Source organism: Manacus candei, unplaced genomic scaffold, assembly GCF_025592945.1.
Source record: "Manacus candei isolate 608988 ecotype Guabito, Panama unplaced genomic scaffold, ASM2559294v1 h1tg000142l, whole genome shotgun sequence".
NCBI lineage: Eukaryota > Metazoa > Chordata > Aves > Passeriformes > Pipridae > Manacus > Manacus candei.
In genome coordinates this window covers 701,752-728,417 of record NW_026138190.1, presented here as the reverse complement: position 1 = coordinate 728,417, position 26,666 = coordinate 701,752, and the positions used below count along the sequence as shown (strand labels likewise).

Here is a 26,666-nt window from a genome sequence, read left to right as displayed (position 1 = left end):
AGTGTGAGAGTGGCTTTAGTGGGTACCTGGCATCCAGCCAGGGTCAACCCATGACACAGAGTTTAAGTCTTGTGAATTCCTTCAGCTTTACCAAACAGGGCTTAGTCCTGTATCCACCCATAGCTGCGTGCAAGTGGATATCTTAGTCCTGAGACAAAACCATGTGGGCCTGAGCACTACTGATAAGGTGTATCTTGGCCAGACCACAGAGCTGGGAAGCATTCCAGAAGAAGAAACTGGTTTTTTTAGGCTTGTGACCAAAATAGGGTAATTTGAGGAAGGGATATTTCCCAAATGCAGCGGAGCAGCACAATGGCTCCGGCGCTGGCTCTCGGGGCACTCCTGGGGCTCCTGGGGCTCCTGGGGGACCCAGGGGGGGCAACGAAAGGTAAGTGGGACCCTTGGAACTGGGCCCTCCTGAACTGCCATTCCTGGGAAGTGAACCCCCCTTCCCGAGAATAGGAAACCCCCTGAACGCCCATTCCTGGGAAGAGGACTCTCCTGCACCCCTTCCCTGACATGAGCACCTCCCTGAACCCCCTTATCCATCCCCAGGACCCCATGAACCCTCTTCCCTGGGCACTGGAACTCTCCTGAGCCCCCATTCTCGGGAAGGGGCCCCCCTGAATGCTCATTCCCAAGCACGGGTACTGCCCTGAACCCCCATTCCTGGGCACGGGGACCCCCCTGTGCCTCCTCCCCCAACATCAGGACCCCCACAAACCCCCTTATCCAGCACCAGCATCCTCTGAATCCCCATTCCCGGAAAGGGGACTCCTCTGCATCCCTTCCCTGGCACAGAGACCTGCCTACATCCCCTTATCCAGCCCTGGAACCCCCCTGGACCCTCATTCCTGGGCACGGGGACCCCCTGAACCCCCATTCTGGGGAAGGAGGCCCCCCTGAACTCCCATTCCTGGGTACCAGGACCCCCTTGAACCTCCATTTCCAGGCACGAGGACCCCTTACCCTGTACCAGGACCCCCCTGAATCCCTACTCCTGGGCAGCAGGATGTCCCTGACACACCTCATCCAGCACTGGGACCACCTGAACACCCATTCCCATACATAGGGACCCCCCTGCACCCCATACCTGGCTCCAGAACCCTCCTGGACACCCTTATCATGCTCCAATAGCCCCCCACATCCCCTTTTCCCATAATCCCACCTCTTCCAGCCCCTCTTTTCCTTGACCCTGGGAACCCGGAGCCTCATTTCTGCCTTTTCCAGCCCCCGGCCCCTCTTTTTCTCTACTCTGAGGACCTCCAGGACCCACCCCATGACTCCCCTTTCCCCAGCACTGGGGCTCCTTGGACCCCCCTTTTCTGGGCACAGGGACCCCCTGGAGCCCCCCATCTCACCTCTCCTCATCCCTGCATCCCTCTTTCCTTGACCCTGGGACCCCCAAGCCCCTTTCTGGCTCTCCCAGCTCTCCCAGTTTCCCCTTTCCTTTACCAGTGAGCCCCCTCAGCTCTGGAACGCAGCATCCAGGAGGGCTGAGGAGGGTCTGCGGGGGGCAGTGGGGGCTGCGCGGGGAGGGCACTGGCACAGGGAGATTCCCCCCCGCCCCCGCGGGATCCGCAGATCCCGGCGCTTCCCCCGCTTTGGCCCCGAACCAGCGGGTTTAAGGCCGAGTTTAAGCGCAGGGCCCGCGAGTTCAGCTCAGCCCGGCCCGGAGGTCCCGCAATACGTGCCGAAGAGGGTCGCAGGGGGGCCGAGGAAGGTCCAGGGGGTGCCCGGAGGGGTCCCAAAGGGGATCCAGGAGAATTCCCAGGAATTCCCCCGTCCCCGCCCCCCCCGCGCTCCCTCGATCGCTTCCGCCTCCCAAACTGCGAGACCAGGATCTGCTTAGCGACCGATGACGTCACGAGCAGATCGTGCTGCCATTGGCGGTCAGGAAATAGCGGCGCCAATCGCGGGGCCGGAGGCGGCTCTGTGGGCGGGGCCCGGGCTGTGGGCGGGGCCAGCGGAGCAGCGCGATGGCTCCGGCGCTGGGTCTGGGGGCGCTCCTGGGGGTCCTGGGGCTCCCAATATGATCCCAGTTGTCCCCAGCATGGTCCCAGCTGCTCCCAGTCGCCCCTTGCATTGATGCATTCACTCCCAATATGATCCTGCTCTGATCCCAGTTGCCCCCAGCATGGTCCCAGTTGCTCCCAGTTGCCCCTAGCGTAGATCCAGTCAATCCAAGTATGATCCCAGTCTTCCCCCAGCATGGTCCCAGTCAATCCCAGTTACCCCATCGTCGATCCAGTCACTCACAGTTGCTCCCACTTCCCCCCAGCATGGTCCCAGTCAATCCCAGTTACCCCATCGTCGATCCAGTCACTCACAGTTGCTCCCACTTCCCCCCAGCATGGTCCCAGTTCCCCCCAGCATGGTCCCAGTTGCTCCCACAGTGGTCCCAGTCCCCCCCACTATGGTTACAGACATTCCCAGTAGATCCCACTTACAGTCCTCAGCACACTCGTAGTCATTCCCAGTCATTCTCAGTTACCCCAGTGAGGTTCCAGGTTCCACCATTATGATCCCAGTCCCTCCCAGTATATTCCAGTTGCCTCCAGCACGCTCCCAGTAGCCCTCAATGTGTTCCCAGTTGCTCCCAGTATGATCCCTGTTGCCTCAGTTCTGGTCCTGCTGGGTCCTGCTCCTGGTCCCAGTGTATCCCGGTATCCCAGTCCACCCCAGTCCATCCCATCCCGCCCCAGTCCATCCCCGGTCCCTTCCCGGCAGCCGCCGCTGTTTCCCGGATCCTGCCCCCGCCCCGACCCAGAGCTGCCGCCGGACGCCGCCCCCCCATCCCGGTGTCACCCCCTTTGCTCTCCCCACAGAGCTCCTGACCCAGCTCCTGCTCCTCCCAGGGAGGGCTTTTGGGAGCCCCCCATTTCCTGGCCCCTGGGACCCCCTTGAGTCCCCATTCCTGGGCACTGAGACGCCCCTGCAGCTCCTTCCCCAGCTCCAGGACCCCCCTGCACCCCCTTATCCGGCTCTGGGACCTCCTGCAACCCCTTTCCCGGCCATCCCACCTCTCCCAGCCCCTCCCGTTCCTTGACCCTGGGACTTCTCTGAACCCCCATTCCTGGACACTGGGATACCCCTGCACCCACTTCCCTGGGAAACCCACGACTGGGAAAGGGGTTCTCCAGCCCCTCTGGGATTTATGATCACCCCGAGGAAAGGGAGACGAGAAAGACAGAGAAGGAGATTCGGGATCAGGGGTCGGAGTCCCAGCGCCCAGCCCTGCTCCGCCGGGGGTGGGGACCCGCACACGCGGCCAAAACTGGAGCTTTTCCCCCTCGGTGTCTCCCAAGGAACGGCCCAGGAGCTGCTCTGGGAGGAGTTCGGGCGGGACACGCCTGAGCTGTCCCTGGGAAGCTCTGGAACGCAGCATCCAGGAGGGCTGAGGAGGGTCTGCGGGGGGCAGTGGGGGCTGCGCGGGGAGGGCACTGGCACAGGGAGATTCCCCCCCGCCCCCGCGGGATCCGCAGATCCCGGCGCTTCCCCCGCTTTGGCCCCGAACCAGCGGGTTTAAGGCCGAGTTTAAGCGCAGGGCCCGCGAGTTCAGCTCAGCCCGGCCCGGGGTCCCGCAATACGTGCCGAAGAGGGTCGCAGGGGGGCCAAGGAGGGTCCAGGGGGTGCCCGGAGGGGTCCCAAAGGGGATCCAGGAGAATTCCCAGGAATTCCCCCGTCCCCGCCCCCCCCGCGCTCCCTCGATCGCTTCCGCCTCCCAAACTGCGAGACCAGGATCTGCTTAGCGACCGATGACGTCACGAGCAGATCGTGCTGCCATTGGTGGTCAGGAAATAGCGGCGCCAATCGCGGGGCCGGAGGCGGCTCTGTGGGCGGGGCCCGGGCTGTGGGCGGGGCCAGCGGAGCAGCGCGATGGCTCCGGCGCTGGGTCTGGGGGCGCTCCTGGGGGTCCTGGGGCTCCTGAGGACCCCGGCGGGGGCGGCGGAGGGTAAGTGGGGCCCTCGGAACCGGGAGCTCCTGGACCGCCACTTCCGGGCACGGGAGCCCCCCTGAACCCCCATTCCTGGGCACTGGGTCCCCCTTGAATCTCCTTATCCAGCACCGGGACCACCTGAAACCCCCGTTCCTGTGCGCAGGGACCCCCCTGCACGCCCTTATCCGGCACCGGGACCCACCTGAACCCCTTTTCCCTGAGTTTGAGACCCCCTGGATCCCCATTCCCTCCTTTCCCAGCCCCCAGCCCTTCTTTTCCGCAGCACCGCGGACCTCCAGGACCCCCATTCCTGGCCATGCTGGGTTTCCCACCCCGTGACCACCCTTTCCTCGACACTGGGAGCAGCAGGACCTCCCTTTCCTTGGCAGAGGGACCCCCTGGACCACTCATCCGAGCCCCTGCCTCCCCTTTCCTTAACTCTGAGACCCCTTGAAATCCCCCTTCCCCAGCACCAGCGCCCCCCAGACCCTCCTATCCTGCACCAGTATTGCCCTGCACCCCTTTTCCCAGCCATCCCATCTCTCCTAGACACCTGTCCTAGTTAGGACAGCTGAGATCAGTTCATCATGGTGGGTGTAACCCAAAACTGTATTCTATAGCCTTCCATGTCATTTCCCAGAAACTAGACTATTGTTGTCAATAGACTATTCGCACCCTCTACCCATAGAGCCTGACTCCTCAGGCTATAAACTAGGTGTTAAGAGGCCTGTGAGATAGAAGGATGTTTCTGTCCTCACACCCTTTGTGAACTCCCCGCCCTGAGGGGAGTACCAAGCATTCCTGCCTGAACTGGAGGATATATAATCTTGGAGTTTTGGAACATTTTTTCAACCCACTCGTGGGATCCAGAGGACGGCTGCATCTCATCGCTCTCAACCAGACTTAGACCACCACTGGATTGCGATCACCAGTTCTGGCCAGACTGCAGCAGCTCTCCCACCAGCAGGTTCTTCCCCTCTCCCTTTACTTTGGACTCAAACAGGGCCCAAGGAACACCACTTTGTTCAGGCCCCAGGGTACTGGGTTATACATTTGGGTTTTTGTGGGTTGAGACCAATTGTTTGTTTGTATTATTGTACTTACTGTATTATTTTAATAAATTGTTATTCTGACTTATAATCTCTCCTTTGAGTTGGGTTCATTCCCCCTGCTGGTTAACTTTTAAACCAGCACAACACCTTTTGCTTGACCCTAAGACCCCCTGACTCCCATTCCTGCCTTTCCCAGCCCACAGCCCCCCATTTCTTCTACACCAAAGACTCCTGGGACCCCCATTCCCGGCCATCCTGGGTCTCCCCATCCCATGACCCCCCCTTTCCTCGATACTGGGACGACCTGGCCCCCCATTCCTGCCTTTCCCAGCTCTCAGACCCCACTTTCCTCAACACTGGGGACCACTGTACCCCCCTTTCCTGGGCACAGGACCCCCCTGAACCTCCATCCTGCCTCTCCCAGTGCCCTCACCCCCTTTCCTTGACCCTGGGACCCCCCAGACCTCCATTCCTGGGCATGGGGACCCTCCTGCACCCTCTTATTCAGCACCCAGATCCCCCTGAACCCCTTATCTGGGACTGGGACCCTCTCTATGCTCCTGTTGGGCACTGGGACCCCCCTGCATCTGCTTTCCTGGGCGCAGGGACCCTCCTACACCCCCTTATGTAGCAGCAAGACCCCCCTGAACCTCTATTCCTGTGCACTGGGGCCCCCCTACTCCCCCTTATTCTGCACCAGTACCCCCCTGCATCCCCTTCCTGGCCATCCAGCCTCTCCCAAACACCTCCTTTTCCTTCACCCTGGGACCCCCTGGAGCCCCATTCCTGCCTTTTCCAGCCCCAAGCCCTCCTTTTCCGGAATGCAGGGGACCCCTGTGACCCCCCGTTCCCTGACATCCTGGGTTTCCTCACCCCATGATCCCTTTTTCCCCAGCACTGGGGCCCCCCTTTCCTGGGCACAGGGACCCGCTGAAGCCCCCTATCCCACCTCTGCTCATCCCTGCATCCCTCTTTCCTTGACCCTGGGCCCCCCAAGCCCCTTTCTGGCTCTCTCAGCTCTCCCAGTTCCCCCTTTCCTTTACCAGTGAGCCCCCTCAGCCCCCCAGTCTCTCACCTTGGGCCTCCCCAGCCCCCCCAAATGCCCATGTCCCCCCAGTTCTCCACTCCCTGCGTTACCTGCGAGTGGTGGTGTCGGAGCCCAGCCCGGGGCTCCCCCAGTACGTGGGGGTGGGATATGTGGACGAGATTCCCTTCGCGAGCTACAGCAGCGAGCGGGGCCGGGTGGAGCCACGAACTCTGTGGATGGCGGCTGGAGCTGAGCCGGGATATTGGGACACAGAGACCTGGATCAGCAAGATGTACCAGCACGAGGACCCCGCCCACCTGGAGATGCTGCAGATCCGGTACAACCAGAGCGGGGGTGAGTGGGGGGAGCCAGGGAAGGATCTGTGGGGCTGATTTGAGGATCTGTGGGCCTGGGGGGGATCTGTGGGGCTGGGATGTGGATCTGTGGGCCTGGGGGGGATCTGTGGCACTCCAAGGGACTGGGATGGGATCTGTGGATCTTCATCAGACTATGGGACTCCATAGGGCTGTAATGGGGCCCTGTGGGGCTGGGACACACTTCCATGGGTCTCTGTGGGTCCGATTCCATCCCCCAGGTCTCCACACGTTGCAGCGGGATATCAGCTGTGAGCTCCTGTCTGATGGGAGCATCCGTGGATCCTTTCGGCAGGGCTTCGACGGGCAGGATTTCCTTTCCTTTGAGCTGGGATCCAGGAGCTTTGTGGCGGCCGATGGCGCTGCCCAGATCACCAAGAGGCGCTGGGAATCTGACGGGATCACAGTGGAGAGGTTGACAAATTACCTGGAGCACATCTGCCCAGAAGTGCTCCAGAAACATGTCCAGTATGGGCAGGAGGCGCTGGAGCAAAAAGGTGGGGGCAGAATTCCCATGGGAATGGGGAACTTGGGAATGTGGGATTTGGGAAGGCAGAATTTGGGAATACAGGAATTCCCATGGGAATTCTGTTTATGTATGTCACCCTCATCCTATTCCCATGGGAATTCTATGGATGCATCTTAGTGCAGTCCCATTTCCTTGGGAATTCCACAGATAGATCCCACCATTATCCCATTCCAGAGCCCCCTGATGTCCATGTGTCTGGGAAGGAGGAACATGGGATCCTGACGTTGTCCTGCCACGCGTACGGATTCTACCCCGGGATCATCGGGATCAACTGGCTGAAGGGGGATGAACTGCGGGATCAGGAGACGGAGTGGGGCGGGATCGTTCCCAACAGCGACGGCACCTTCCACAGCTGGGCCAGGATCGAGGCGCTGCCGGGGGAGCGGGAGCAGTACCGGTGCCGGGTGGAGCACACCGGAATGCCGGAGCCCGGGATCTTCGCCTGGGGTGAGGCTGGGAATGGGGAATGTGGGAATTGGAAAATGAGGAATTTGGGGATGTGGAGCAGTGGGATGGGGGTTCCAGTTTCCCCTCCCCCTCCTCATCATCCTGCGCTTCCCAGAGCTGGAATCCGGATGGAATTTCATCCTGGTGCTGGTCGCTGTGTCCATCATCACTGCCATCATCATCATCCTCATCCTCATGAGATTTGGCGTCTGGAAGCTCCAATCCAGGGATCTTGTGCCACGGGTCCCAATCCCACTTCATTTCCATAGGGAAGAGGGAGAGGAAGGGATATAACATGGCAACTGGTGAGTTCCAATGGTGGATCCAGCTCTGGATCCCCTCCGTGTGCATCCCACGATGGATCCTGGGGTTCATCCCGGTGTGTAATCCATGATGGAATCTCATGGATCTTCTCTTACTGCAGGAATAGACATGTGAACCAACAGCTTGACCGCAGGTATGGAGTGGGATCAGGGTGGGATTCCAGAGGGGGATTGGGGCAGGGTGAATGGAGTGGGACCAGGGAGGGATTCAGGATCAGGGCAGGATTCCAAATTGCTATCAGGTGGAATTGTGGAGCAGGATCCGGGCTGGATTTTGGAGCAGGATCAGGTGGGATGGATGGAGAGGGATTGGTGTGAGATGGATGGAGTGGGATCAGGTGGAATTCTTGACCAGCTCCTGCTCTCCATGGGCTCCACAGCTGGGTCCATCCGGCGGGATGGGGACAGGGACAGGGTGCCACCATGACCCACTCTCATCCCAGCAGGAATCACCACCTGAGTGATCCATGGACCCAGAGCAAGGGAAATCCAAGAGCTACCAGCTGAGCTTGTCCCACTGCTCCCACCCACCCCAGCCCTGCCATGTCTCTTCTGAATGGATCATCTTCCCATTTTCCCATGTTTGAAAGCCAAGAATCACAGCTATTTCAATGCTTTCATTTTGGTGTGAAAATATCCTTCCCCCACGTCCAGCAGAGCAAATTCCAGCGACTCCATGACACACTCACCACTGGCCAAGGCCGAGACCATCAGAGATGGCAGTGACGCCGTGGGGAGAACATACTGAAGGAGGAAAAAGTCCTTGTGCAGATGGAATTGGGTGCAGAGAAGAGCAGAGTGGGAACAGGGGACAGGAACAGCTCTGCAGACCCCCAGGGCAGTGCAGAAGGAGGGGGAGGAGGTGCTCCAGGCTCAGGGGCTGAGATTCCCCTGCAGCCCAAGGAGGAGCCCACACCGGAGCAGGGAGATGCCTAAAAAGAAGGATGTGAGCCCGTGGGAAGCCCGTGCTGGAGCAGAGTCCCTGCAGCTGCTGTGGCCCCAGAGAGCTCCAAGGGTCTCACTCAGCACTGCTGGTTATGGGGCCCCTACAGAGGGGGCTTGAGGCACTGGAATTGTCCATCCTGGCCCCAATTCAGGTCTGTGACTTTCTCTGAAAGTTGGAGAACAAAAATAGGATTCCACTGGGATTGTTCTTCAGGCAAGAAAAATAATAAATTTCTGAGGCTGCTTTAATAAGCAGCAGGAGCTGGTTAGACAGCACCAGTTCCTGGGAGCAGAGAGTGTTTCTGAGCAGCTCAGCCCAGGGCTGTTCATCAAGGCTGAGGCCTAAGGAGCATTTCTCAGATCACAGGGAGGCCTGGGGGGGGTGGGAATGCACCACCACACCTGGAAAGGTGTCCTCCCAAGGACTTGCACAGCTGGGAGGTGTTTTTACTCTCAGCCCTCCCCCCATCCCCCTCTCCCCCAGTCACCCCACAAGGTGCTGGACGGCCCTTCAGATCCACCTGAGACCACCCCGTCTCTCCAAGAACCTGCAGGAGGGAAAGCAGCTGAGTCTAAACCAGCAAGTCTTCTGTCGAGCTTTAATGTCTCACAGCTGCTTGCAAGCTTGTTTTGCTTTGTTTGCTGAAATGCATAAATAGTATAAAAAGCTTTGCGAGTTGGTGCTTGACTTGTGAAACAGCACCGGGCACCCAGCTCTGGAGTAATAACGACTCAGTGTGTCTCTCGAGTGTGTCACTGTCGGCTTGTCGCAGCCCGGGGAACAAATGCGATGTTTGCGGCCAAGGCCGAGGCACAAACTCGTTCCGAGCCCGCCGGGGCTCAGCGGGAAGGAGGAGCCCGCGGGCAGCCGCTGAAATAGAGACAAGACAAAAGGAAATAAAAATTTAGCCATGTTAGCATGAAGTGTGACTTTGCAGAATTGTAACTGCTTGCAAATAGCCCAAATTGTGGGCAGTTAAGATAAAGGGGAAGTAAAGAAATAAGGGACTGACAGGGAAAGTGGGAAAACAAAGGCTTTTAGCACATAGCATTGTGAGGGAGACAGGAGAGGGGTGGGGGGAAAACAGCGCTTGAAATGATAAAGCTTTATGTAACTACTCTATAATAATAAAAATAGGGATAGGTAACTGAATGTCTATTTAGATAAGGCAGACTTCGAACCAATTCTCAAAGAGTGTATATGATAGGTAATTTTTGAAACTTACTCCTTCCAAATGGATAAAAGCTGTTGTGTTTCTTTCCTCAGTGGAATGCAGGGGGGGACGAAACCCCTTTGCATTGCCCCGGCCGGAAATAAAAAGTGTGCTTTTACATATTGTTTAAGGATTTCTTTGAATCACCGCTCCCTCAGCGGTCCCTGGGGAGGGGACACGGGGGGCCGAGCCCGCCAGACCCCGCTTCCCGCGGCGCCTCCCGCCCCCTCCGCCCGCAGCGAGCCCCGAGCCCCGGCAGGACCGAGCGCGGGTCCCACCGCGCCGAGGCCGCCCCCGAGCGCTGCCGCCGCTGCCCGGCCCGGCAGTGAGGGGGGGGGAGTGCCCGCCCGAGTTGACCAATGAGCGCGCGAGGGCGAGGAGTGACGGGGCAAGCAGCCAATCATGGCGGGACTCGAGCTCTGCCGCCGCCATTTTGTGGCGCGGCCCGGGCCGGGGGGCAGGAATAGGGTATTGCCCGATCGGCGTTGGGGGACAAAGACCCGACTGGTGGACATTGATGGGATCGGGAACCGCTCAGATCCGAGCAGAAGGGTGAGAAGTCAAACGAATCCTAATAAAACACTTTCCCCCACCCCTCCCTCCTTCACGGACTTCACTTTATCCTCTCTTCCCTCCCTCCGCTTCGCGGCACAGGGGGATGGGGGTCCCACCGCTGCTTCCGCTCAGGGAGAGGAGTCCGTGTCTGCTCCGTCCTGTGGGGTAGAGCGGAGTCCGTGTCTGCTCCGTCAGGTGTGGGGTAGAGCGGAGTCCGTGTCTGCTCCGTCAGGTGTGGGGTAGAGTGGAGTCCGTGTCTGCTCCGTCCAGCGTGGGGTACTTGGCACGGGAGACAGTCCCTCGGGAACAGGCTGCTCCACCGTGGGTCCCCACGGGGTCACAAGTCCTGCAGGAGCCTGTTCCGCGTGGGCTCCTCTCTCCGCGGCTCTGCAGGGGCTTCCCATGGGCTCTCGGCCTCCTTTGGGCACCCCCTGCTCCGGCGTGGGCTCCTCCCTGGGCTGCAGGGGGGTCTCTGCTCCATCCTGGACTCGTCCACAGGTCACAGGCCCTTCAGCTCGACTTCACACTGCCTGTCCAGTGCAGCAGCAATTCCCAGGCCTCCTGTCAGCCCGGGCACATCGCCAGGGCTGTTGTCCAGCATTCCCAGGCACAGCACAGTGAGGTGATCAGAGCTGAGCAGCTCAGCAGCAGCGACAGCAACAAACAGCCACTAAGGAGCACCAGACTCTGACACACAGCCAGGAGCCCCAGACAGCACCAGCAGCTGTAAATTCCAGCAGCACGTCCCAGTCCCACCTGTCAGGATCTCCAATGCTCCCAGCCCCACCTTGGACACCAACAAAGGCTGTTGTGGTTTCACCCCATCCAGCCCCAAGCCCCCCCAGCCACTCCTCACTCACCCACCAGCAGGACTAGGGAGAGAACTGGGAGGGGATGAGATAAAGAGAGTTTAATAAGGACAAGCAAAAGCTGCACAGACGGGCAAAGCAAAACAGGGAATTCATCCTCTACTTCCCATGGGCAGCAGGTGTTCAGCACCTCCAGGAGAACAAGATCCCATCCCACAGAATGGTGACTTGGGAAGACAAACTCCATCACTCCAAATGTCCCCCCACTTCCTCCTTCTCTCCCCCACTTTATACACTGAGCATGATGTCACATGGTCTGGAATATCCCCTGGGGCAGTTGGGGTCACCTGTCCTGCCTGTGTCCCCTCCCAACCTCCCACATGCCCCCAGCCCCTCCCCAGCGTGTCCATACAAGGGACAGGAAAGGCCTTGGCTCTGGGTGAGCTCAGCACTAAAAACCTTCTCTCTATTCTCAGCCCTGTGTTCAGCACACGCCCAAACACAGTCCCACTCCAGCCTCTGCAGAGAAAATTACCTCCACCCGCCCCAAACCAGCACATTCCAGCCCTTATTCCACACCAGTCCCATCATGCCCAGGCCCCACAGGACTCAATACAACTTCAGCCCCCACCACCCCCTTCCCATTCTTTGTGTAACACACAGGTTTTGTTCCCTTACTCTATGCACCGCCCCTGCAAAATGTCCATAAAATGGCCCTAAAATGCCTGTTGAATTCCTCCAGTCCAGTCCTTTGGGCTCCCCCTGTTCTGGTGGTCCCTCGGGCAGGAGAGGGGCTGTGTGGGGGCAGTTCCTGGGCACCAAAGGCAGCTCAGGTCGGGTCCCTGCTGCCCTGCAACTGCTGCTTGTGAGGCTCTGTAAGAGATTGTTCCATCTCTGACTTGCTTCTTTGTTTTTACATTGACTGGTGTAATGAACAATAAGTAATTGGGCTATTGCCATCAGCTGAGGTACGTGCCAAACTAAGTTTTTCAGGCTACCAGGAGCCCCCCGGAGCCCAGTGACTGAACAAAGTGGTGGACATCAACTTTAGCCTTTAGCAGGGCTGCCTTCATCGACCCAGGGGGACATTGTGGACTGCTCGCTGGAACCCCTGGAGAGTCTCCAACAGAAAGGTGTTACATTTTCCCGCCTTGGCAGAGCCAGCCTGCCTGGTGAATCCGAAAAATCCCGTATAATAAACTGCCCAGAGTCCTTTTGATCTCTGAGCAGCAAAGGTATTTATTGACAGCGCTGGGAGCAAGCCAGCCATTGCTGGAAAAACTTGCTCAAAGGCTTCACACAAAATCAGCAGTTTTTATACAATTTTCGTATATGATTAAATGCATATTCAAGTGCTTACAACATCTATCTATACATATTAATAACAGGCAGAGTATAGGTGGAACTCAGGAGGGGCTTGGGGCAGTCCTTCTCTTGGCCCTCAATTTTGGTGGTAGATCCGATCTTCCTCCCATGGGTCTGGGGGCTAATTCTCATCTTCCTCGGCCTGACCTCCCTTCTCTTCTATTGTCCTCGACCCGCTCACTGACGCTTGGAGAAGGCCTTGGCTCCCAGCCTGTTTCTTCTATTCAAATGTCTACCTTATCCTACTGCATCTTTATTACCTCTAGGCCTATTCTATGATTCTTTTACCATTCTTTTAAGTTTTGGTCCAGTAGGTAGAACAGAACGAGTACACATCATACAGATGGTAATAGCTGGTTAGCAGGCCCAAATTTCTCAGTTAACTCTTTTGGGCCTGGCCTCCTGTTTCACTGGATAGCAGCAGCTTCACCAATCGACACCGTGGAAAAGTCTGCCCGGAGCCAAGCTGGCCAGGGAGCGCCCACCGGGGGTATCCAAGGCAGTGCCCAGCTTTGTGGTCCTGTCCAGCCCAGTCGGTGTTGCCCAGGGTCCCGTGCTGGCTGCTGGCCCCGCTCCTCGCTCCGTCCTGCTTTGCCTCCGTCTCGCCTGCCTCCGTCCTGCTCGTGTCCCACCTGCCTGCGTCTCCTGTTTGCCTTGGATCCAGTCTGCTCAACACCTGCTTCTCTCCAGCGGTCCTTCCCTGACTGCCTGAGGCTGACTACACCTGGTTCTCTCACTGGTGGTGGGAACCTTTTTGCACTTTCCTTTTTCTCCTTTTGTAGCCTTTCCTTTTCCTTATCTTTCCTTATCTCTCCCTCTTCCTTCCTCCCCCCCCCCTGCTTTTACTGTTTTAACTTATTGTTACAAATAAAGTTAATTGTCTGTTTGAGACCATTTGGAGTTTTGTGCCTTAATCTCGCTTTCAAAGTAATCCTCTAAAAGAACCTCGTTACAGCCTCTGAACGGTCTGTACCAGGCACTTGGTGTGTTCAGCTGGAGAAGGAGAGACTGAGGGGAGACCTCAGTGCAGTTCCAACTTCCTGGGGAGGGGCAGAGGAGGGGCAGGCCCTGAGCTCTGCTCTGGGGGGACCAGGGACAGGACTGAGGGAATGGCCTGGAGTTGGGTCATGGGAGGCTTAGGTTGGATATTAGAAAGAAGTTGTTCCCCCAGAGGGTGGTTGGGCACTGACCAGGCTCCCCAGGGCAGTGGGCACAGCACCAAGGCTGACAGAGCTCAAGAAGTGTTTGGATGATCCTCTCAGGCCCATGGTGTGAGATGGGGATGGTCGCAGGGTCCAAGGGTTGGACTCGCTGATCCTCATGGGTTCCTTCCAACTCAGCACATTCTGTGATTCTTTGTAACACCCCACCTTTGCCTGCTTTGCTGCTTCTGTTAACCACAAGTCCCTTCCTTTATTGTTTCTTTGCTTGGCAGCTTGGTTACACAGAAACTTTCTATGGCACATTCTGCTGCAACCATTACTAGATCTGTTATGTCTCCAAACCCAGTGTCAGCCCTATGGAGCCAGGCCAGGATCCACTGGCCCTCTTGGCCACCTGGCCACACTCTGCCTCTTGTTCAGCTTCCTGTCCATCCCCACTCCCAGCTCCCTTTCTGCCTGGCTGCTCTCCAGACACTCTGGCCCCAGCCCGGGGGGCTGACGGGGCTTCTTGTGGCCAAAGGGCAGGACCCGGCCCTTGGCCTGCTGGAACCTCATCCCTTGGAATCAGCCCATGGATCCAGCTTGGCCAGGTCCCTCTGCAGAGCCCTCCTGCCTTCCAGCACATCAACACACCCCCCAGCTGGTGTCAGCTGCAAATTTGCTAATGGTGGACTCAATCCCCTCATCTAAATCATCAATAAAGATATTAAACAGGACTGGGCCCAACACTGATCCCTGGGGACACCACTGGTGACCGGATCCCAACTGGATGCAGCACCATTCCCACCACTCTCTGGGCCCAGGCCTCCAGCCAGTTCCTAACCCAGCACAGGGTGCCCCTGTCCAAGCCTTTTCCAGGAGTGTGCCATGGGAGACAGTGTCCAAGGCTTTGCTGAAGTCCAGACAGACACATCCACACCTTCCCCTCATCCACCAGGTGGGTCACCTGGTCATAAAAGGAGATCAGGTTGGTCAGACAGGACCTGCCCCTCCTAAACCCGTGCTGGCTGGGTCTGATCCCTTGTCCATCCTGTAGGTGCTGTGGGACTGCACTGAGGATGATCTGCTCCAGAACCTTGCCAGGCACTGAGCTCAGGCTGACAGGCCTGGAGTTTCTCAGGTCCTTCTTGCAGCCCTTTTTGTGGATGGGCGTGACATTCACCAGCTTCCAAACATTTGGGACCTCCCCAGTGAGCCAGGGCTGTTGGGAAATGATGGAGAGCGGCTTGGCGAGCTCTTCTGCCAGCTCCTCATCAGCCTTGGGTGGATCCCATCTGGTCCCATAGACTTGTGAGGATCCAAGTGGCTCAGCAGGTCACTGACTGTTCCCTCCTGGATTACAGGGGGGCTGTTCAGCCTCCTGTCTCTGTCTACCAGCTCCAGAGGCCACTTGTCCTGAGGACAACCTGTCTTACTGTTGAAAACTGAGGCCAAGAAGGTGTTAAATACCTCAGCCTTTTCCTCATCTTTGGTAATTATGTTCCTCCAAACCCCATGTTCAACAAAGAATGGAGGTTTTCTTTGCCTCTCCTTTTGCTATTGATGTATTTATAAAAACACTTTTATTATCCCTTACAGAAGTGGCCAGATGGAGTTCAAATTGTGCTTTTGCCTAATTTATTTTCTGCAGTTTGTTCCGTTGTTCTCGTGAGTGAACAGAGGGGTTTGATTTTTCTCTTCTCTCGGGTGGGTTATGCTTTACAGTCCTCCCCTGTCTTTCAGGAGGTTCTCACAGTTCAGTTTTTCGGCTCCTTTTGGTGTGTTCCACAGCATTTTCCCAGCCCCTGAGCTTTGCATGGTTTACCGTGTCATGCAGGAGTTCTGCCCACATAGGGACCAGTCTCCTCAGGGCCTGTGGATCTTGTAAAGTTTCATTATGCATTACATCTCTTCTGATTTCATTTTGTCACCCCACTAAATATATTTTCTACATTTTTCTTGCATATTTTCCCACTCCTACCAGTTATCCACTGGCCAACGACCATCAGTGTTAATGTGTGACTGTGCCTCCATAAATATTCTGTTAAGCCTTTTGTCTGTTTCTCAAAATCATTTGCCATCCTGCTGACTACACCAAATTGTTGTGGGTGGGAGTGGAAGGCTTTGAGACAAAGTTCATTAGAGAAGTCCTGCTGTTGAGTCTCGAGGTGCAGAAAGGACTCCCTGGCTTTCTAAACTCCTGCTCCGAGAGGAGCCTGGGGGCGGCTGGATCCAATCTCAGCCTCGGATTATATTAACAAAGGATTTAAGGAAAGATAGAGATGTGATTGAATCAGCTTTTAATGATGGCAAACCAGATATATTTATATAAAGTTATTTATTATTTATGACAAATGAACAGACAAATGAACAGACAAGTGTACAGAGGAAAGATCTTAACCAGAATAATTTACTACACAGTATAAATGCTACAAACCTACCAGTAGAGTATAATACAGCATAAAATAGTGCCCTGTATCAAAGCAATTCTAGCAAAGCAATTGTACCAAATTGTATCAAAACTGGCAAAAAGAAACAAACATTAGTGGGGATTGATGTAACTCCGTGTGCAATTTAACCCCTGAGTAACCATGAAGAGGCCTCCCTGCTCCATGGGACAAGCTCTGCACACTCCAGGAAAGTCTGTGGAAGAATCTGCCACGTGAAAGTTGGGCTGGGCTTTCATAGTTACAAAGAGTTTGATTGCCAGTCCCATTTCTGCAGGCCAGCCAGCAGCTTATCAGTCAAATCCTGCTTCCAAAAACAGGGGGGGTGTTTGCAGTGGGCGAACCAGGCTGGTTTTAGCACAACCCAACACTAAAAGCAGCCCCTTGGCACCAGTGGGAGCTCAGCACAGACAGCTTGGGTTGTTTGGGTTCTCTGACCGGATTTTAGGCTTTATTCGGGCAGAGTGTCCTGCCAGACCCCCCAACCTCCGTGTCCCCCCAGTTCCCCACGCTGTCAGAGCCCGTGTCACAACACGCGGAGCCACCGCAACAGGTTCTTTTCCTGAGGGATCCCTTGGAGGGGATGAAAGAGAAACAGCCCTGGAGAACTGGAGTGACACCAGGGATGGCTTTTATTTTTGGCACCTCTGGAATCGTAACCGAGGATCGCTCAGGGGGCGATTCCTGCCAGGATGAGAGCGAGGCACAGAGTCACCATGTCCCTGTGCCCATCCCACAGGATGGATCCAGCTGCAGAGCCCACAGAGAGGAGGAACTGCACCAGAATCCCACCCCATCCTGCTCCACCCATCCCATCTGACCCCACTCCATCCATCCCACCGCAATCCTGCTCCATCCACCCCACCCAACCTCGCTCTGAAATCCCATCCCAATCCCACTCCATCCATCCCAGCTGATCCTGCTTCAGAATCCAGCCCTGATCCACCCCACAATTCCACCTGATCCCACTCTGGAATCCTGCCCTGATCTGGAATCCTGTCCCAATCCTGCTCCATCTATCCTGCCCTAATTTCTCGCTGGAATTCCACTTGGATCCCACTCCATACCTGGGGGGCAGCAGTCAGTTCCCATGTCTGTTCCTGTGGAAAGAGAAGATTGATGAGATGCTGGCCTGGATCACACACCTGGACCCATTCCAGGATCCATCATGGGATCCACATGGAGAGGATCTGGATCCAGATACGCTGCTGGTACTCACTGTTGGCCGCATCATACCCCTTCCTCTTCCCTCCTCCCTATGGAAATAAAGTGGGATCAGGACCCGTGGCACAGGATTCCAGGAATGCTGCCGGGCAGATCCGTGCCCCTTCCCAATCCCCATCCCATGAGTTACCGGATCGGAGCTTCCAGACGCCGACTCCGATGAGGCCAATGATGACGATGGCAGCGATGAGGGATGCAGAGACCAGCACCGGGGAGGAATTCCATCCGGATTCCGGCTCTGGGAAGCGCGGGATGATGAGGAGGGGGAGGGGAAACTGGAACCCCCATCCCACTGCTCCGCATCCCCAAATTCCTCATTTCCCAATTCCCACATTCCCCATTCCCAGCCTCACCCCAGGCGAAGATCCCGGGCTCCGGCATTCCGGCGTGCTCCACCCGGCACCGGTACTGCTCCCGCTCCCCCGGCAGCGCCTCGATTCTGGCCCAGCTGTGGAAGGTGCCGTCGCTGTTGGGAACGATCCCGCCCCACTCCGTCTCCTGATCCCGCAGTTCATCCCCCTTCAGCCAGTTGATCCCGATGATCCCGGGGTAGAATCCGTACGCGTGGCAGGACAACGTCAGGATCCCATGTTCCTCCTTCCCAGACACATGGACGTCAGGGGGCTCTGGAATGGGATAATGGTGGGATCTATCTGTGGAATTCCCAAGGGAATGGGACTGCACTAAGATGCATCCATAGAATTCCCATGGGAATAGGATGAGGGTGACATGTATAAACAGAATTCCCATGGGAATTCCTCTGTTCTCAAATTCCACCTTCCCAAATCCCACATTCTCTAGTACCCCATTCCCATGGGAATTCTGCCCCCACCTTTTTGCTCCAGCGCCTCCTGCCCATACCGGACGTGTTTCCGGAGCACTTCCAGGCAGATGTGCTCCAGGTAATTTGTCAACCTCTCCATCTTCATCTCATCAGATTCCCAGAGCCTCTTGGTGATCTGGGCAGCACCATCGGCTGCCACGAATCTCCTGGATCCCAACTCAAAGGAAAGGAAATCCCGTCCATCGTAGCCTTCCCGATGGGATCCACGGACGCTCCCGTCGGACAGGAGCTCACAGCCGGAATCCCGCTGCAACGTGTGGAGACCTGGGGGGTGGAATCGGACCCACAGAGACCCATGGAAGTATGTCCCAGCCCCACAGGGCCCCATTCCAACCCTACAGAGTCCCATAGTCTGATGAAGATCCACAGATCCCGTCCCAGTCCCTTGGAGTCCCACAGATCCCCATCCCAGCCCCACAGATCCCCATCCCAGCCCCACAGATCCCCCCCAGGCCCACAGATCCACATCCCAGCCCCACAGATCCACATCCCAGTCTCACAGATCCCCCCTTCTCCAGCTCCCCCCACTCACCCCCGCTCTGGTTGTACCGGATCTGCAGCATCTCCAGGTGGGCGGGGTCCTTGTGCTGGTACATCTGGTTGATCCGGGTCTCTGTATCCCAATATCCCGGCTCAGCTCCAGCCGCCATCCACAGAGTCCGTGGCTCCACCCGGCCCCGCTCGCTGTCGTAGCGGCTGATGGGGATCCCGTCCACAAACGCCACGGCCACATATCGGGGGAGCCCCGGGCTGGGCTCCGACACCACCACTCGCAGGTAACGCAGGGAGTGGAGAACTGGGGGGACACGGACATTTGGGGGGGCTGGGGAGGCCCAAGGTGAGAGACTGGGGGGGCTGAGGGGGCTCACTGGTAAAGGAAAGGGGGAACTGGGAGAGCTGGGAGAGCCAGAAAGAGGCTTGGGGGGCCCAGGGTCAAGGAAAGAGGGATGCAGGGATGAGCAGAGGTGGGATAGGGGGCTTCAGTGGGTCCCTGTGCCCAGGAAAGGGGGGCCCCAGTGCTGGGGAAAAAGGGATCATGGGGTGAGGAAACCCAGGATGTCAGGGAACGGGGGGTCACAGGGGTCCCCTGCATTCCGGAAAAGGAGGGCTTGGGGCTGGAAAAGGCAGGAATGGTGCTCCAGGGGGTCCCAGGGTGAAGGAAAAGGAGGTGTTTGGGAGAGGCTGGACGGCCAGGAAGGGGATGCAGGGGGGTACTGGTGCAGAATAAGGGGGAGTAGGGGGGCCCCAGTGCACAGGAATAGAGGTTCAGGGGGGTCTTGCTGCTACATAAGGGGGTGTAGGAGGGTCCCTGCGCCCAGGAAAGCGGATGCAGGGGGGTCCCAGTGCCCAACAGGAGCATAGAGAGGGTCCCAGTCCCAGATAAGGGGTTCAGGGGGATCTGGGTGCTGAATAAGAGGGTGCAGGATGGTCCCCATGCCCAGGAATGGAGGTCTGGGGGGTCCCAGGGTCAAGGAAAGGGGGTGAGGGTACTGGGAGAGGCAGGATGGAGGTTCAGGGGGGTCCTGTGCCCAGGAAAGGGGGGTACAGTGGTCCCCAGTGTTGAGGAAAGTGGGGTCTGAGAGCTGGGAAAGGCAGGAATGGGGGGCCAGGTCGTCCCAGTATCGAGGAAAGGGGCGGTCATGGGAAGAGGAGACCCAGGATGGCCGGGAATGGGGGTCCCAGGAGTCTTTGGTGTAGAAGAAATGGGGGGCTGTGGGCTGGGAAAGGCAGGAATGGGAGTCAGGGGGTCTTAGGGTCAAGCAAAAGGTGTCTAGGAGAGATGGGATGGCTGGGAAAAGGGGTGCAGGGCAATACTGGTGCAGGATAGGGGGGTCTAGGGGGCGCTGGTGCTGGGGAAGGGGGATTTCAAGGGGTCTCAGAGTTAAGGAAAGGGGAGGCAGGGGCTCGGATGAGTGGTCCAGGGGGTCCCTCTGCCAAGGAAAGGGAGGTCCTGCTGCTCCCAGTGTCGAGGAAAGGGTGGTCACGGGGTGGGAAACCCAACATGGCCAGGAATGGGGGTCCTGGAGGTCCGCGGTGCTGCGGAAAAGAAGGGCTGGGGGCTGGGAAAGGAGGGAATGGGGATCCAGGGGGTCTCAAACTCAGGGAAAAGGGGTTCAGGTGGGTCCCGGTGCCGGATAAGGGCGTGCAGGGGGGTCCCTGCGCACAGGAACGGGGGTTTCAGGTGGTCCCGGTGCTGGATAAGGAGATTCAAGGGGGACCCAGTGCCCAGGAATGGGGGTTCAGGGGGGCTCCCGTGCCCGGAAGTGGCGGTCCAGGAGCTCCCGGTTCCGAGGGCCCCACTTACCCTCCGCCGCCCCCGCCGGGGTCCTCAGGAGCCCCAGGACCCCCAGGAGCGCCCCCAGACCCAGCGCCGGAGCCATCGCGCTGCTCCGCTGGCCCCGCCCACAGCCCGGGCCCCGCCCACAGAGCCGCCTCCGGCCCCGCGATTGGCGCCGCTATTTCCTGACCACCAATGGCAGCACGATCTGCTCGTGACGTCATCGGTCGCTAAGCAGATCCTGGTCTCGCAGTTTGGGAGGCGGAAGCGATCGAGGGAGCGCGGGGGGGGGCGGGGACGGGGGAATTCCTGGGAATTCTCCTGGATCCCCTTTGGGACCCCTCCGGGCACCCCCTGGACCCTCCTTGGCCCCCCTGCGACCCTCTTCGGCACGTATTGCGGAACCCCGGGCCTGGCTGAGCTGAACTCGCGGGCCCTGCGCTTAAACTCGGCCTTAAACCCGCTGGTTCGGGGCCAAAGCGGGGGAAGCGCCGGGATCTGCGGATCCCGCGGGGGCGGGGGGGAATCTCCCTGTGCCAGTGCCCTCCCCGCGCAGCCCCCACTGCCCCCCGCAGACCCTCCTCAGCCCTCCTGGATGCTGCGTTCCAGAGCTTCCCAGGGACAGCTCAGGCGTGTCCCGCCCGAACTCCTCCCAGAGCAGCTCCTGGGCCGTTCCTTGGGAGACATCGAGGGGGAAAAGCTCCAGTTTTGGCCGCGTGTGCGGGTCCCCACCCCCGGCGGAGCAGGGCTGGGCGCTGGGACTCCGACCCCTGATCCCGAATCTCCTTCTCTGTCTTTCTCGTCTCCCTTTCCTCGGGGTGATCATAAATCCCAGAGGGGCTGGAGAACCCCTTTCCCAGTCGTGGGTTTCCCAGGGAAGTGGGTGCAGGGGTATCCCAGTGTCCAGGAATGGGGGTTCAGAGAAGTCCCAGGGTCAAGGAACGGGAGGGGCTGGGAGAGGTGGGATGGCCGGGAAAGGCGTTGCAGGAGGTCCCAGAGCCGGATAAGAGGGTGCAGGGGGGTCCTGGAGCTGGGGAAGGAGCTGCAGGGGCGTCTCAGTGCCCAGGAATGGGGACTCAAGGGGGTCCCAGGGGCCAGGAAATGGGGGGCTCCCAAAAGCCCTCCCTGGGAGGAGCAGGAGCTGGGTCAGGAGCTCTGTGGGGAGAGCAAAGGGGGTGACACCGGGATGGGGGGGCGGCGTCCGGCGGCAGCTCTGGGTCGGGGCGGGGGCAGGATCCGGGAAACAGCGGCGGCTGCCGGGAAGGGACCGGGGATGGACTGGGGCGGGATGGGATGGACTGGGGTGGACTGGGATACCGGGATACACTGGGACCAGGAGCAGGACCCAGCAGGACCAGAACTGAGGCAACAGGGATCATACTGGGAGCAACTGGGAACACATTGAGGGCTACTGGGAGCGTGCTGGAGGCAACTGGAATATACTGGGAGGGACTGGGATCATAATGGTGGAACCTGGAACCTCACTGGGGTAACTGAGAATGACTGGGAATGACTACGAGTGTGCTGAGGACTGTAAGTGGGATCTACTGGGAATGTCTGTAACCATAGTGGGGGGGACTGGGACCACTGTGGGAGCAACTGGGACCATGCTGGGGGGAACTGGGACCATGCTGGGGGGAAGTGGGAGCAACTGTGAGTGACTGGATCGACGATGGGGTAACTGGGATTGACTGGGACCATGCTGGGGGGAAGTGGGAGCAACTGTGAGTGACTGGATCGACGATGGGGTAACTGGGATTGACTGGGACCATGCTGGGGGAAGACTGGGATCATACTTGGATTGACTGGATCTACGCTAGGGGCAACTGGGAGCAACTGGGACCATGCTGGGGGCAACTGGGATCAGAGCAGGATCATATTGGGAGTGAATGCATCAATGCAAGGGGCGACTGGGAGCAGCTGGGACCATGCTGGGGACAACTGGGATCATATTGGGAGCAACTGGGATTAGACTGAGGGTGACTGGGCTCATACTGGGATCATACTGGGATCACAGTGGGAGCAGCTTGGCTCATGCTAGGGACAACTGGGATCATATTGGGAGCAACTGGGACTAGACTGAGGGTGACTGAGCTCATACTGGGATCATACTGGCAGTGCCTAGGAACATGCTGCGAGTAGTTGGGATCGTGCTAGGGCAACTGGGATATACTGGGAGCAAGTGGGATTGTGCCAGGGGTGACTGAGAGCAACTAGGACCACCCTGGGGATGATGGAGAGTGGCTGTGAGCAACTGGGATCATGCTGAAAGCTACTGGGAGCAACTGGGAGTGACTGGGATCATGCTGGGAGTGACTAGGAGCATGCTGGGGATGCCTGGGATATACTGGGAGAGACTGGGAGTGACAGGGTTCATACTGAAAGTGACTGGGACCATATAGGGAGTGTTTGGGATCATACTGGAATCATTCTGGGAGGGACTGGAAGCAACTGAAGCCATACTGGGGGTGACTGGGGGTGACTGGGAGTAACTGGGTGTAAAGGGGGTACTTTTGACTTAGATGATCAATGGAGCATAGAGGTGTGAGAAAGAAGTTATATTGGGATGTGAAACCAGCCAGAGTATTGTACAATGTAACTCCATGGCACAAGTCAACTGCAAGGTCCATTGTGTCTTCAGCAAGTCAACTTGATGTCCCCCATTATCAGAGCTGAGTTCCTCCTTGGCTTGGCCCCATACTGCAAGATGGATACAAAAACCCTTGAAACACAGTGGGAGAGGTCCATAGGGGTGAGAAAGATGATGGTGAGGGGAAGATTATGTGGGCAGGGGTCACTTGCCCCTTGCCCTACAGCAGGGCATGGGCAGACTGTTGCTGTTGGGTAATGAACAGGTGGGGTTTGGCTGCCATTCAGGCATCACCCTATACTGCGTCCTGGCCCTACGTGGTGTAATGTGGAACTGATAAAATGGGCTGTCAGGACTGCTGAGCTGAGCGATCCTCATCCTGCCATGGAGACTGTGTTGCTCCGCGGGGACGCCCGCTAAGCACGGGCACCGACCAGCTGCTGCAGATCCTGGCAGCCCTGGCCTGTCTGTGTGGGTAAGCACAGTTGATAGGAAGCAACCGAGAAAGCAAATGTTTTATATCCTTTTTTTGTATCCCTTTAATTCCCTTTTTACTAGTTCATCATCATGGCTGGGCTTCACAAACGAAGATTTGGGGAGGACTCTACCCACATTTGCTACAAGCACCCTTGTGGCTAAAGAGACCAATGTGAGATAGACAAGTCCAGTTGCAAAAGGCACAGCAGAAAGACTCCTTAGGTGGCTTTGGCAAGACACGGTTCTTTCTGCATTGTCTTTTCTCCTCAAGAATGATTCTGTGTGTGTTCTCAAAAGAAGTAGCAGCGTTATAGATGGTGTACCTCCAGGTCTCCCTATTGGAGGCCAGAGTAGACCAGTGATGAAGATCAATATGGCCAAGGCTGAGATGTTGTTTCAGGCAGTCCTTATATCTTCTCTTCGGGGCTCTTCTCTTGCAGCAGCCGGTGGCAAGTTCACCATAAAGCAGGATCTTAGGGAGGTGGTGGTCCTTCATCCTGGAGACGTGCCCTGCCCATCACAGCTGTGTTCTCAGCAACATGGCCTCAATACTTGTGATTGCTGCTTGTTCTAGAACAGATGTATTGGTCACATAATCTGACCAGTGGATGTTTAGGATTGTATGGAGGCAGCGTTGATGGAAGCGTTCCAGGAGTCGCAGGTGGTGGCGGTAGATGGCCCATGATTCAGACCCATATAAAAGAGTAGACAGCACTATGGCTCTGTAAACACTGATCTTTGTGCTTTTCTTCAGGTGTTTATTTCGTCAAACAAAGTTTTCCAAAAGCTCTCTATGCCTTTGCCTATCATCTCTATGCCTGTTGTCTATCTCTTTGTCCATCTTACCATCTGAGGAGATGAGGCTACCCAAGTAATTAAACCGTTGGACTGATTTGAGCTCTAATTCGCCAATGGTGATATGGGGATGATGGAAGACTTCCTGAGGTGAAGGTTGATAGAGAACTTCTGTCTTCTTTAAGCTGACTTCCAGCCCAAAGAGCTCAGCAGCCTTTACAAAGCAGGATGTTAAATGCTGCAGAGCTGCTTCTGTGTGAGCCACGAGGGCGGCGTCATCAGCATAAAGCAGCTCCTGGACAAGATGGTTTAAGGTCTTGGTGTGGGCCTTCAGTCACCTTAGGTTGAAAAGGCTTCCATCAGTATGATATCAAATGTAGAAACCGTCCTGATCATCAAGGCCTGCCGTGGCCCTTTGGAGCATCCTGCTGAAGAAGACTGTGAATAGGGTAGGAGCGAGAACGCAGCCTTGTTTCACACCATTCTTTATTAGGAAGGGCTCAGAGAGTGCATTGCCATATCTGACTTGGCTGTGCTGATCCTCATGGAGTGAGATGATCATTTTAAGGAACTTGGGGGGACATCCTAAACATTCCAAAATCTGCCACAGACCTTTTCTGCTCACAGTATCAAAAGCCTTGGTGAGGTCAACAAAGGTTACACAGAGACCTTTGTTCTGTTCCCTACACTTCTCTTGCAGTTGTCTGAGGACAAATACCATGTCTGTGGTGCTCCTGTTGGCTCTGAAACCACACTGGCTTTCAGGTAGAATTCCTTTTGCTATAGCGGGTATTAGTCTGCTCAGAAGTATTCTTGCCAGGATTTTACCAGCAATGGAGAGCAGAGTAATACCACGGTAATTTGAACAGTCTGATTTATCTCCTTTCTTCTTATACAAAGTGATGATGACTGCATCACGAAGGTCTGATGGTAGTTCGCCTGGTTCCCAACAGTGCACCACAGACTCGTGAAATTTAGCATGGAGTGCTTGGCCCCCATGTTTCCAGACTTCAGGTGGAATTCCATCAACCCCAGCTGCCTTGCCAGTTTTCACCTGCTGTATGGCCTTAAGGGTCTCTCCCATAGAAGGGGCAATATCCAATTAATTTTTCACCGGTTGTGTGATTTACTGAATTGCTGAGCAAGGTGTGCTTGGTGGGCAGTTCTCTTCTTTACCAACAATTCCTGGATCTCTTGATTGTTTTCATCAAACCAGTCCTTGTTCTTCTTGAAGGAGAACCCTAAGAGGAGAACCCTTCAGAGGACTGCAGGATGCTATTTTTAATATGTTGCCGAAGTGTTTCAGGAGAGGGATCTGTGGAATGATCTTCGAGTCTAGTTTGAAGATTTACCTGGAATCTGTCTCTCACTGTAGCTGTTTGAAGATTGTTAACTTGGAGTCTCCTCCTTGGAATACCGCCCCTTTTAGGTTTGAACTTAAAGTGGAAGTTAAGTTTACAACGCACAAGGCAATGATCTGTTTGACATTCTGCACTAGGCATCACTTGGCTATGACAAACATCATGAACATTTCTCTGTTGCACCAAAACGTAGTCAATGAGGTGCCAATGAGGTGCCAATGCTTGGATCGAGGATGCGTCCAGGTTGTCTTCAAACTGCCTTTCTGCTGAAAGATAGTGTTGGTGATGGTGAGCTGCTGCTCCGCACAAAACTCTAGGAGAAGGCATCCATTTCCAACACCATGCTTGCCTAATACTCTAACCCCACCCCCCTGCACCGCACACCCGTGGCTCTCCAAACAGGACTGCTGCCGGCCCCGGGAGCCCCCTCCCCCAAACGAGGCTGCCCCACCTGCCCTCCCGCTGCTCTGACAATCCCTCAGGCCCACCCAACCACCCCGCAGTCGCCGCCCAGCCTGGCCTGGCCCCACGACCTATCGACCGTCCTGCACGGCAGGTGACCATATTCCCTGGAAGTCCATTTAGTCTCTACCCATAATGGAAAAGGCTATGAAAATTTGTTCTCCAAATTCATCAATTGGCCTGTCTCTCCAGCTAAATTAGCACATGATCCTAAACAAAATTCAGCAGAAACTGCAAATGTTTTTTGTGGAAGCTGAATCTAATCCTAGTGTTCTGCTCATGACTGGCATGAATATGTAGGAATGCTGTAAAATTTATTTATAAGCTTAAATTCATGTCCACCATTTTACAGTTTTCCATTTGCTATTGGGAACCCCATGAAAGACCTGATGGGACACAGCTGGGCACTTCAGTATGTGCTGTCAGGCATCAACTGCAACCTCCTCATGCTTCTTCTCCTTAGCTC

At 56.6% G+C, this 26,666-nt stretch overlaps 4 protein-coding genes and 1 pseudogene across 36 annotated transcripts in view; 3 read left to right on the top strand and 2 right to left on the bottom strand.

Moving 5' to 3' along the window:
- LOC127462835 (zinc finger protein 239-like) overlaps positions 1 to 26,666 on the top strand; it is a 306,020-nt gene that overhangs the window by 71,079 nt on the left and 208,275 nt on the right. The window lies entirely within an intron of this gene.
- Positions 1 to 26,666, bottom strand: part of LOC127462846 (zinc finger protein 239-like) — a 293,082-nt gene that overhangs the window by 71,412 nt on the left and 195,004 nt on the right. The gene's annotated exons all lie outside the window — the stretch shown is intronic.
- LOC127462842 (zinc finger protein 239-like) overlaps positions 1 to 26,666 on the top strand; it is a 211,337-nt gene that overhangs the window by 37,497 nt on the left and 147,174 nt on the right. The window lies entirely within an intron of this gene.
- LOC127462840 (class I histocompatibility antigen, F10 alpha chain-like) lies at positions 146 to 9,969 on the top strand. 5 transcript variants are annotated; one of them, XM_051771765.1, is made up of 7 exons: positions 146 to 388; positions 6,110 to 6,373; positions 6,615 to 6,890; positions 7,097 to 7,369; positions 7,485 to 7,674; positions 7,794 to 7,826; positions 8,136 to 9,969. In XM_051771765.1, exons 1-5 carry the CDS (start codon positions 295 to 297, stop codon positions 7,661 to 7,663), a joined length of 1,086 nt encoding a protein of 361 aa, XP_051627725.1. In that variant the 5' UTR covers positions 146 to 294; the 3' UTR covers positions 7,664 to 7,674; positions 7,794 to 7,826; positions 8,136 to 9,969. The 5 variants fall into 5 exon arrangements, with proteins under 5 accessions (XP_051627725.1, XP_051627723.1, XP_051627724.1 ...); XM_051771763.1 differs by lacking the exon at positions 146 to 388 and adding an exon at positions 3,832 to 3,955 and having other exon boundaries at positions 6,083 to 6,373; XM_051771764.1 differs by lacking the exon at positions 146 to 388 and adding an exon at positions 3,833 to 3,955 and having other exon boundaries at positions 6,083 to 6,373; positions 8,139 to 9,969.
- LOC127462838 (class I histocompatibility antigen, F10 alpha chain-like) lies at positions 16,044 to 20,754 on the bottom strand (annotated as a pseudogene).

Excerpts from the sequence above, each read along its gene's own strand:
- LOC127462840 (XM_051771763.1), top strand. The coding sequence starts at position 3,880 with ATGGCTCCGGCGCTGGGTCTGGGGGCGCTCCTGGGGGTCCTGGGGCTC. Across the intron at positions 3,956-6,082 it reads CCCGGCGGGGGCGGCGGAGG|CCCCCCCAAATGCCCATGTC; the intron begins GTAAGTGGGGCC and ends GGGCCTCCCCAG. Across the intron at positions 6,374-6,614 it reads CCGGTACAACCAGAGCGGGG|GTCTCCACACGTTGCAGCGG; the intron begins GTGAGTGGGGGG and ends TCCATCCCCCAG.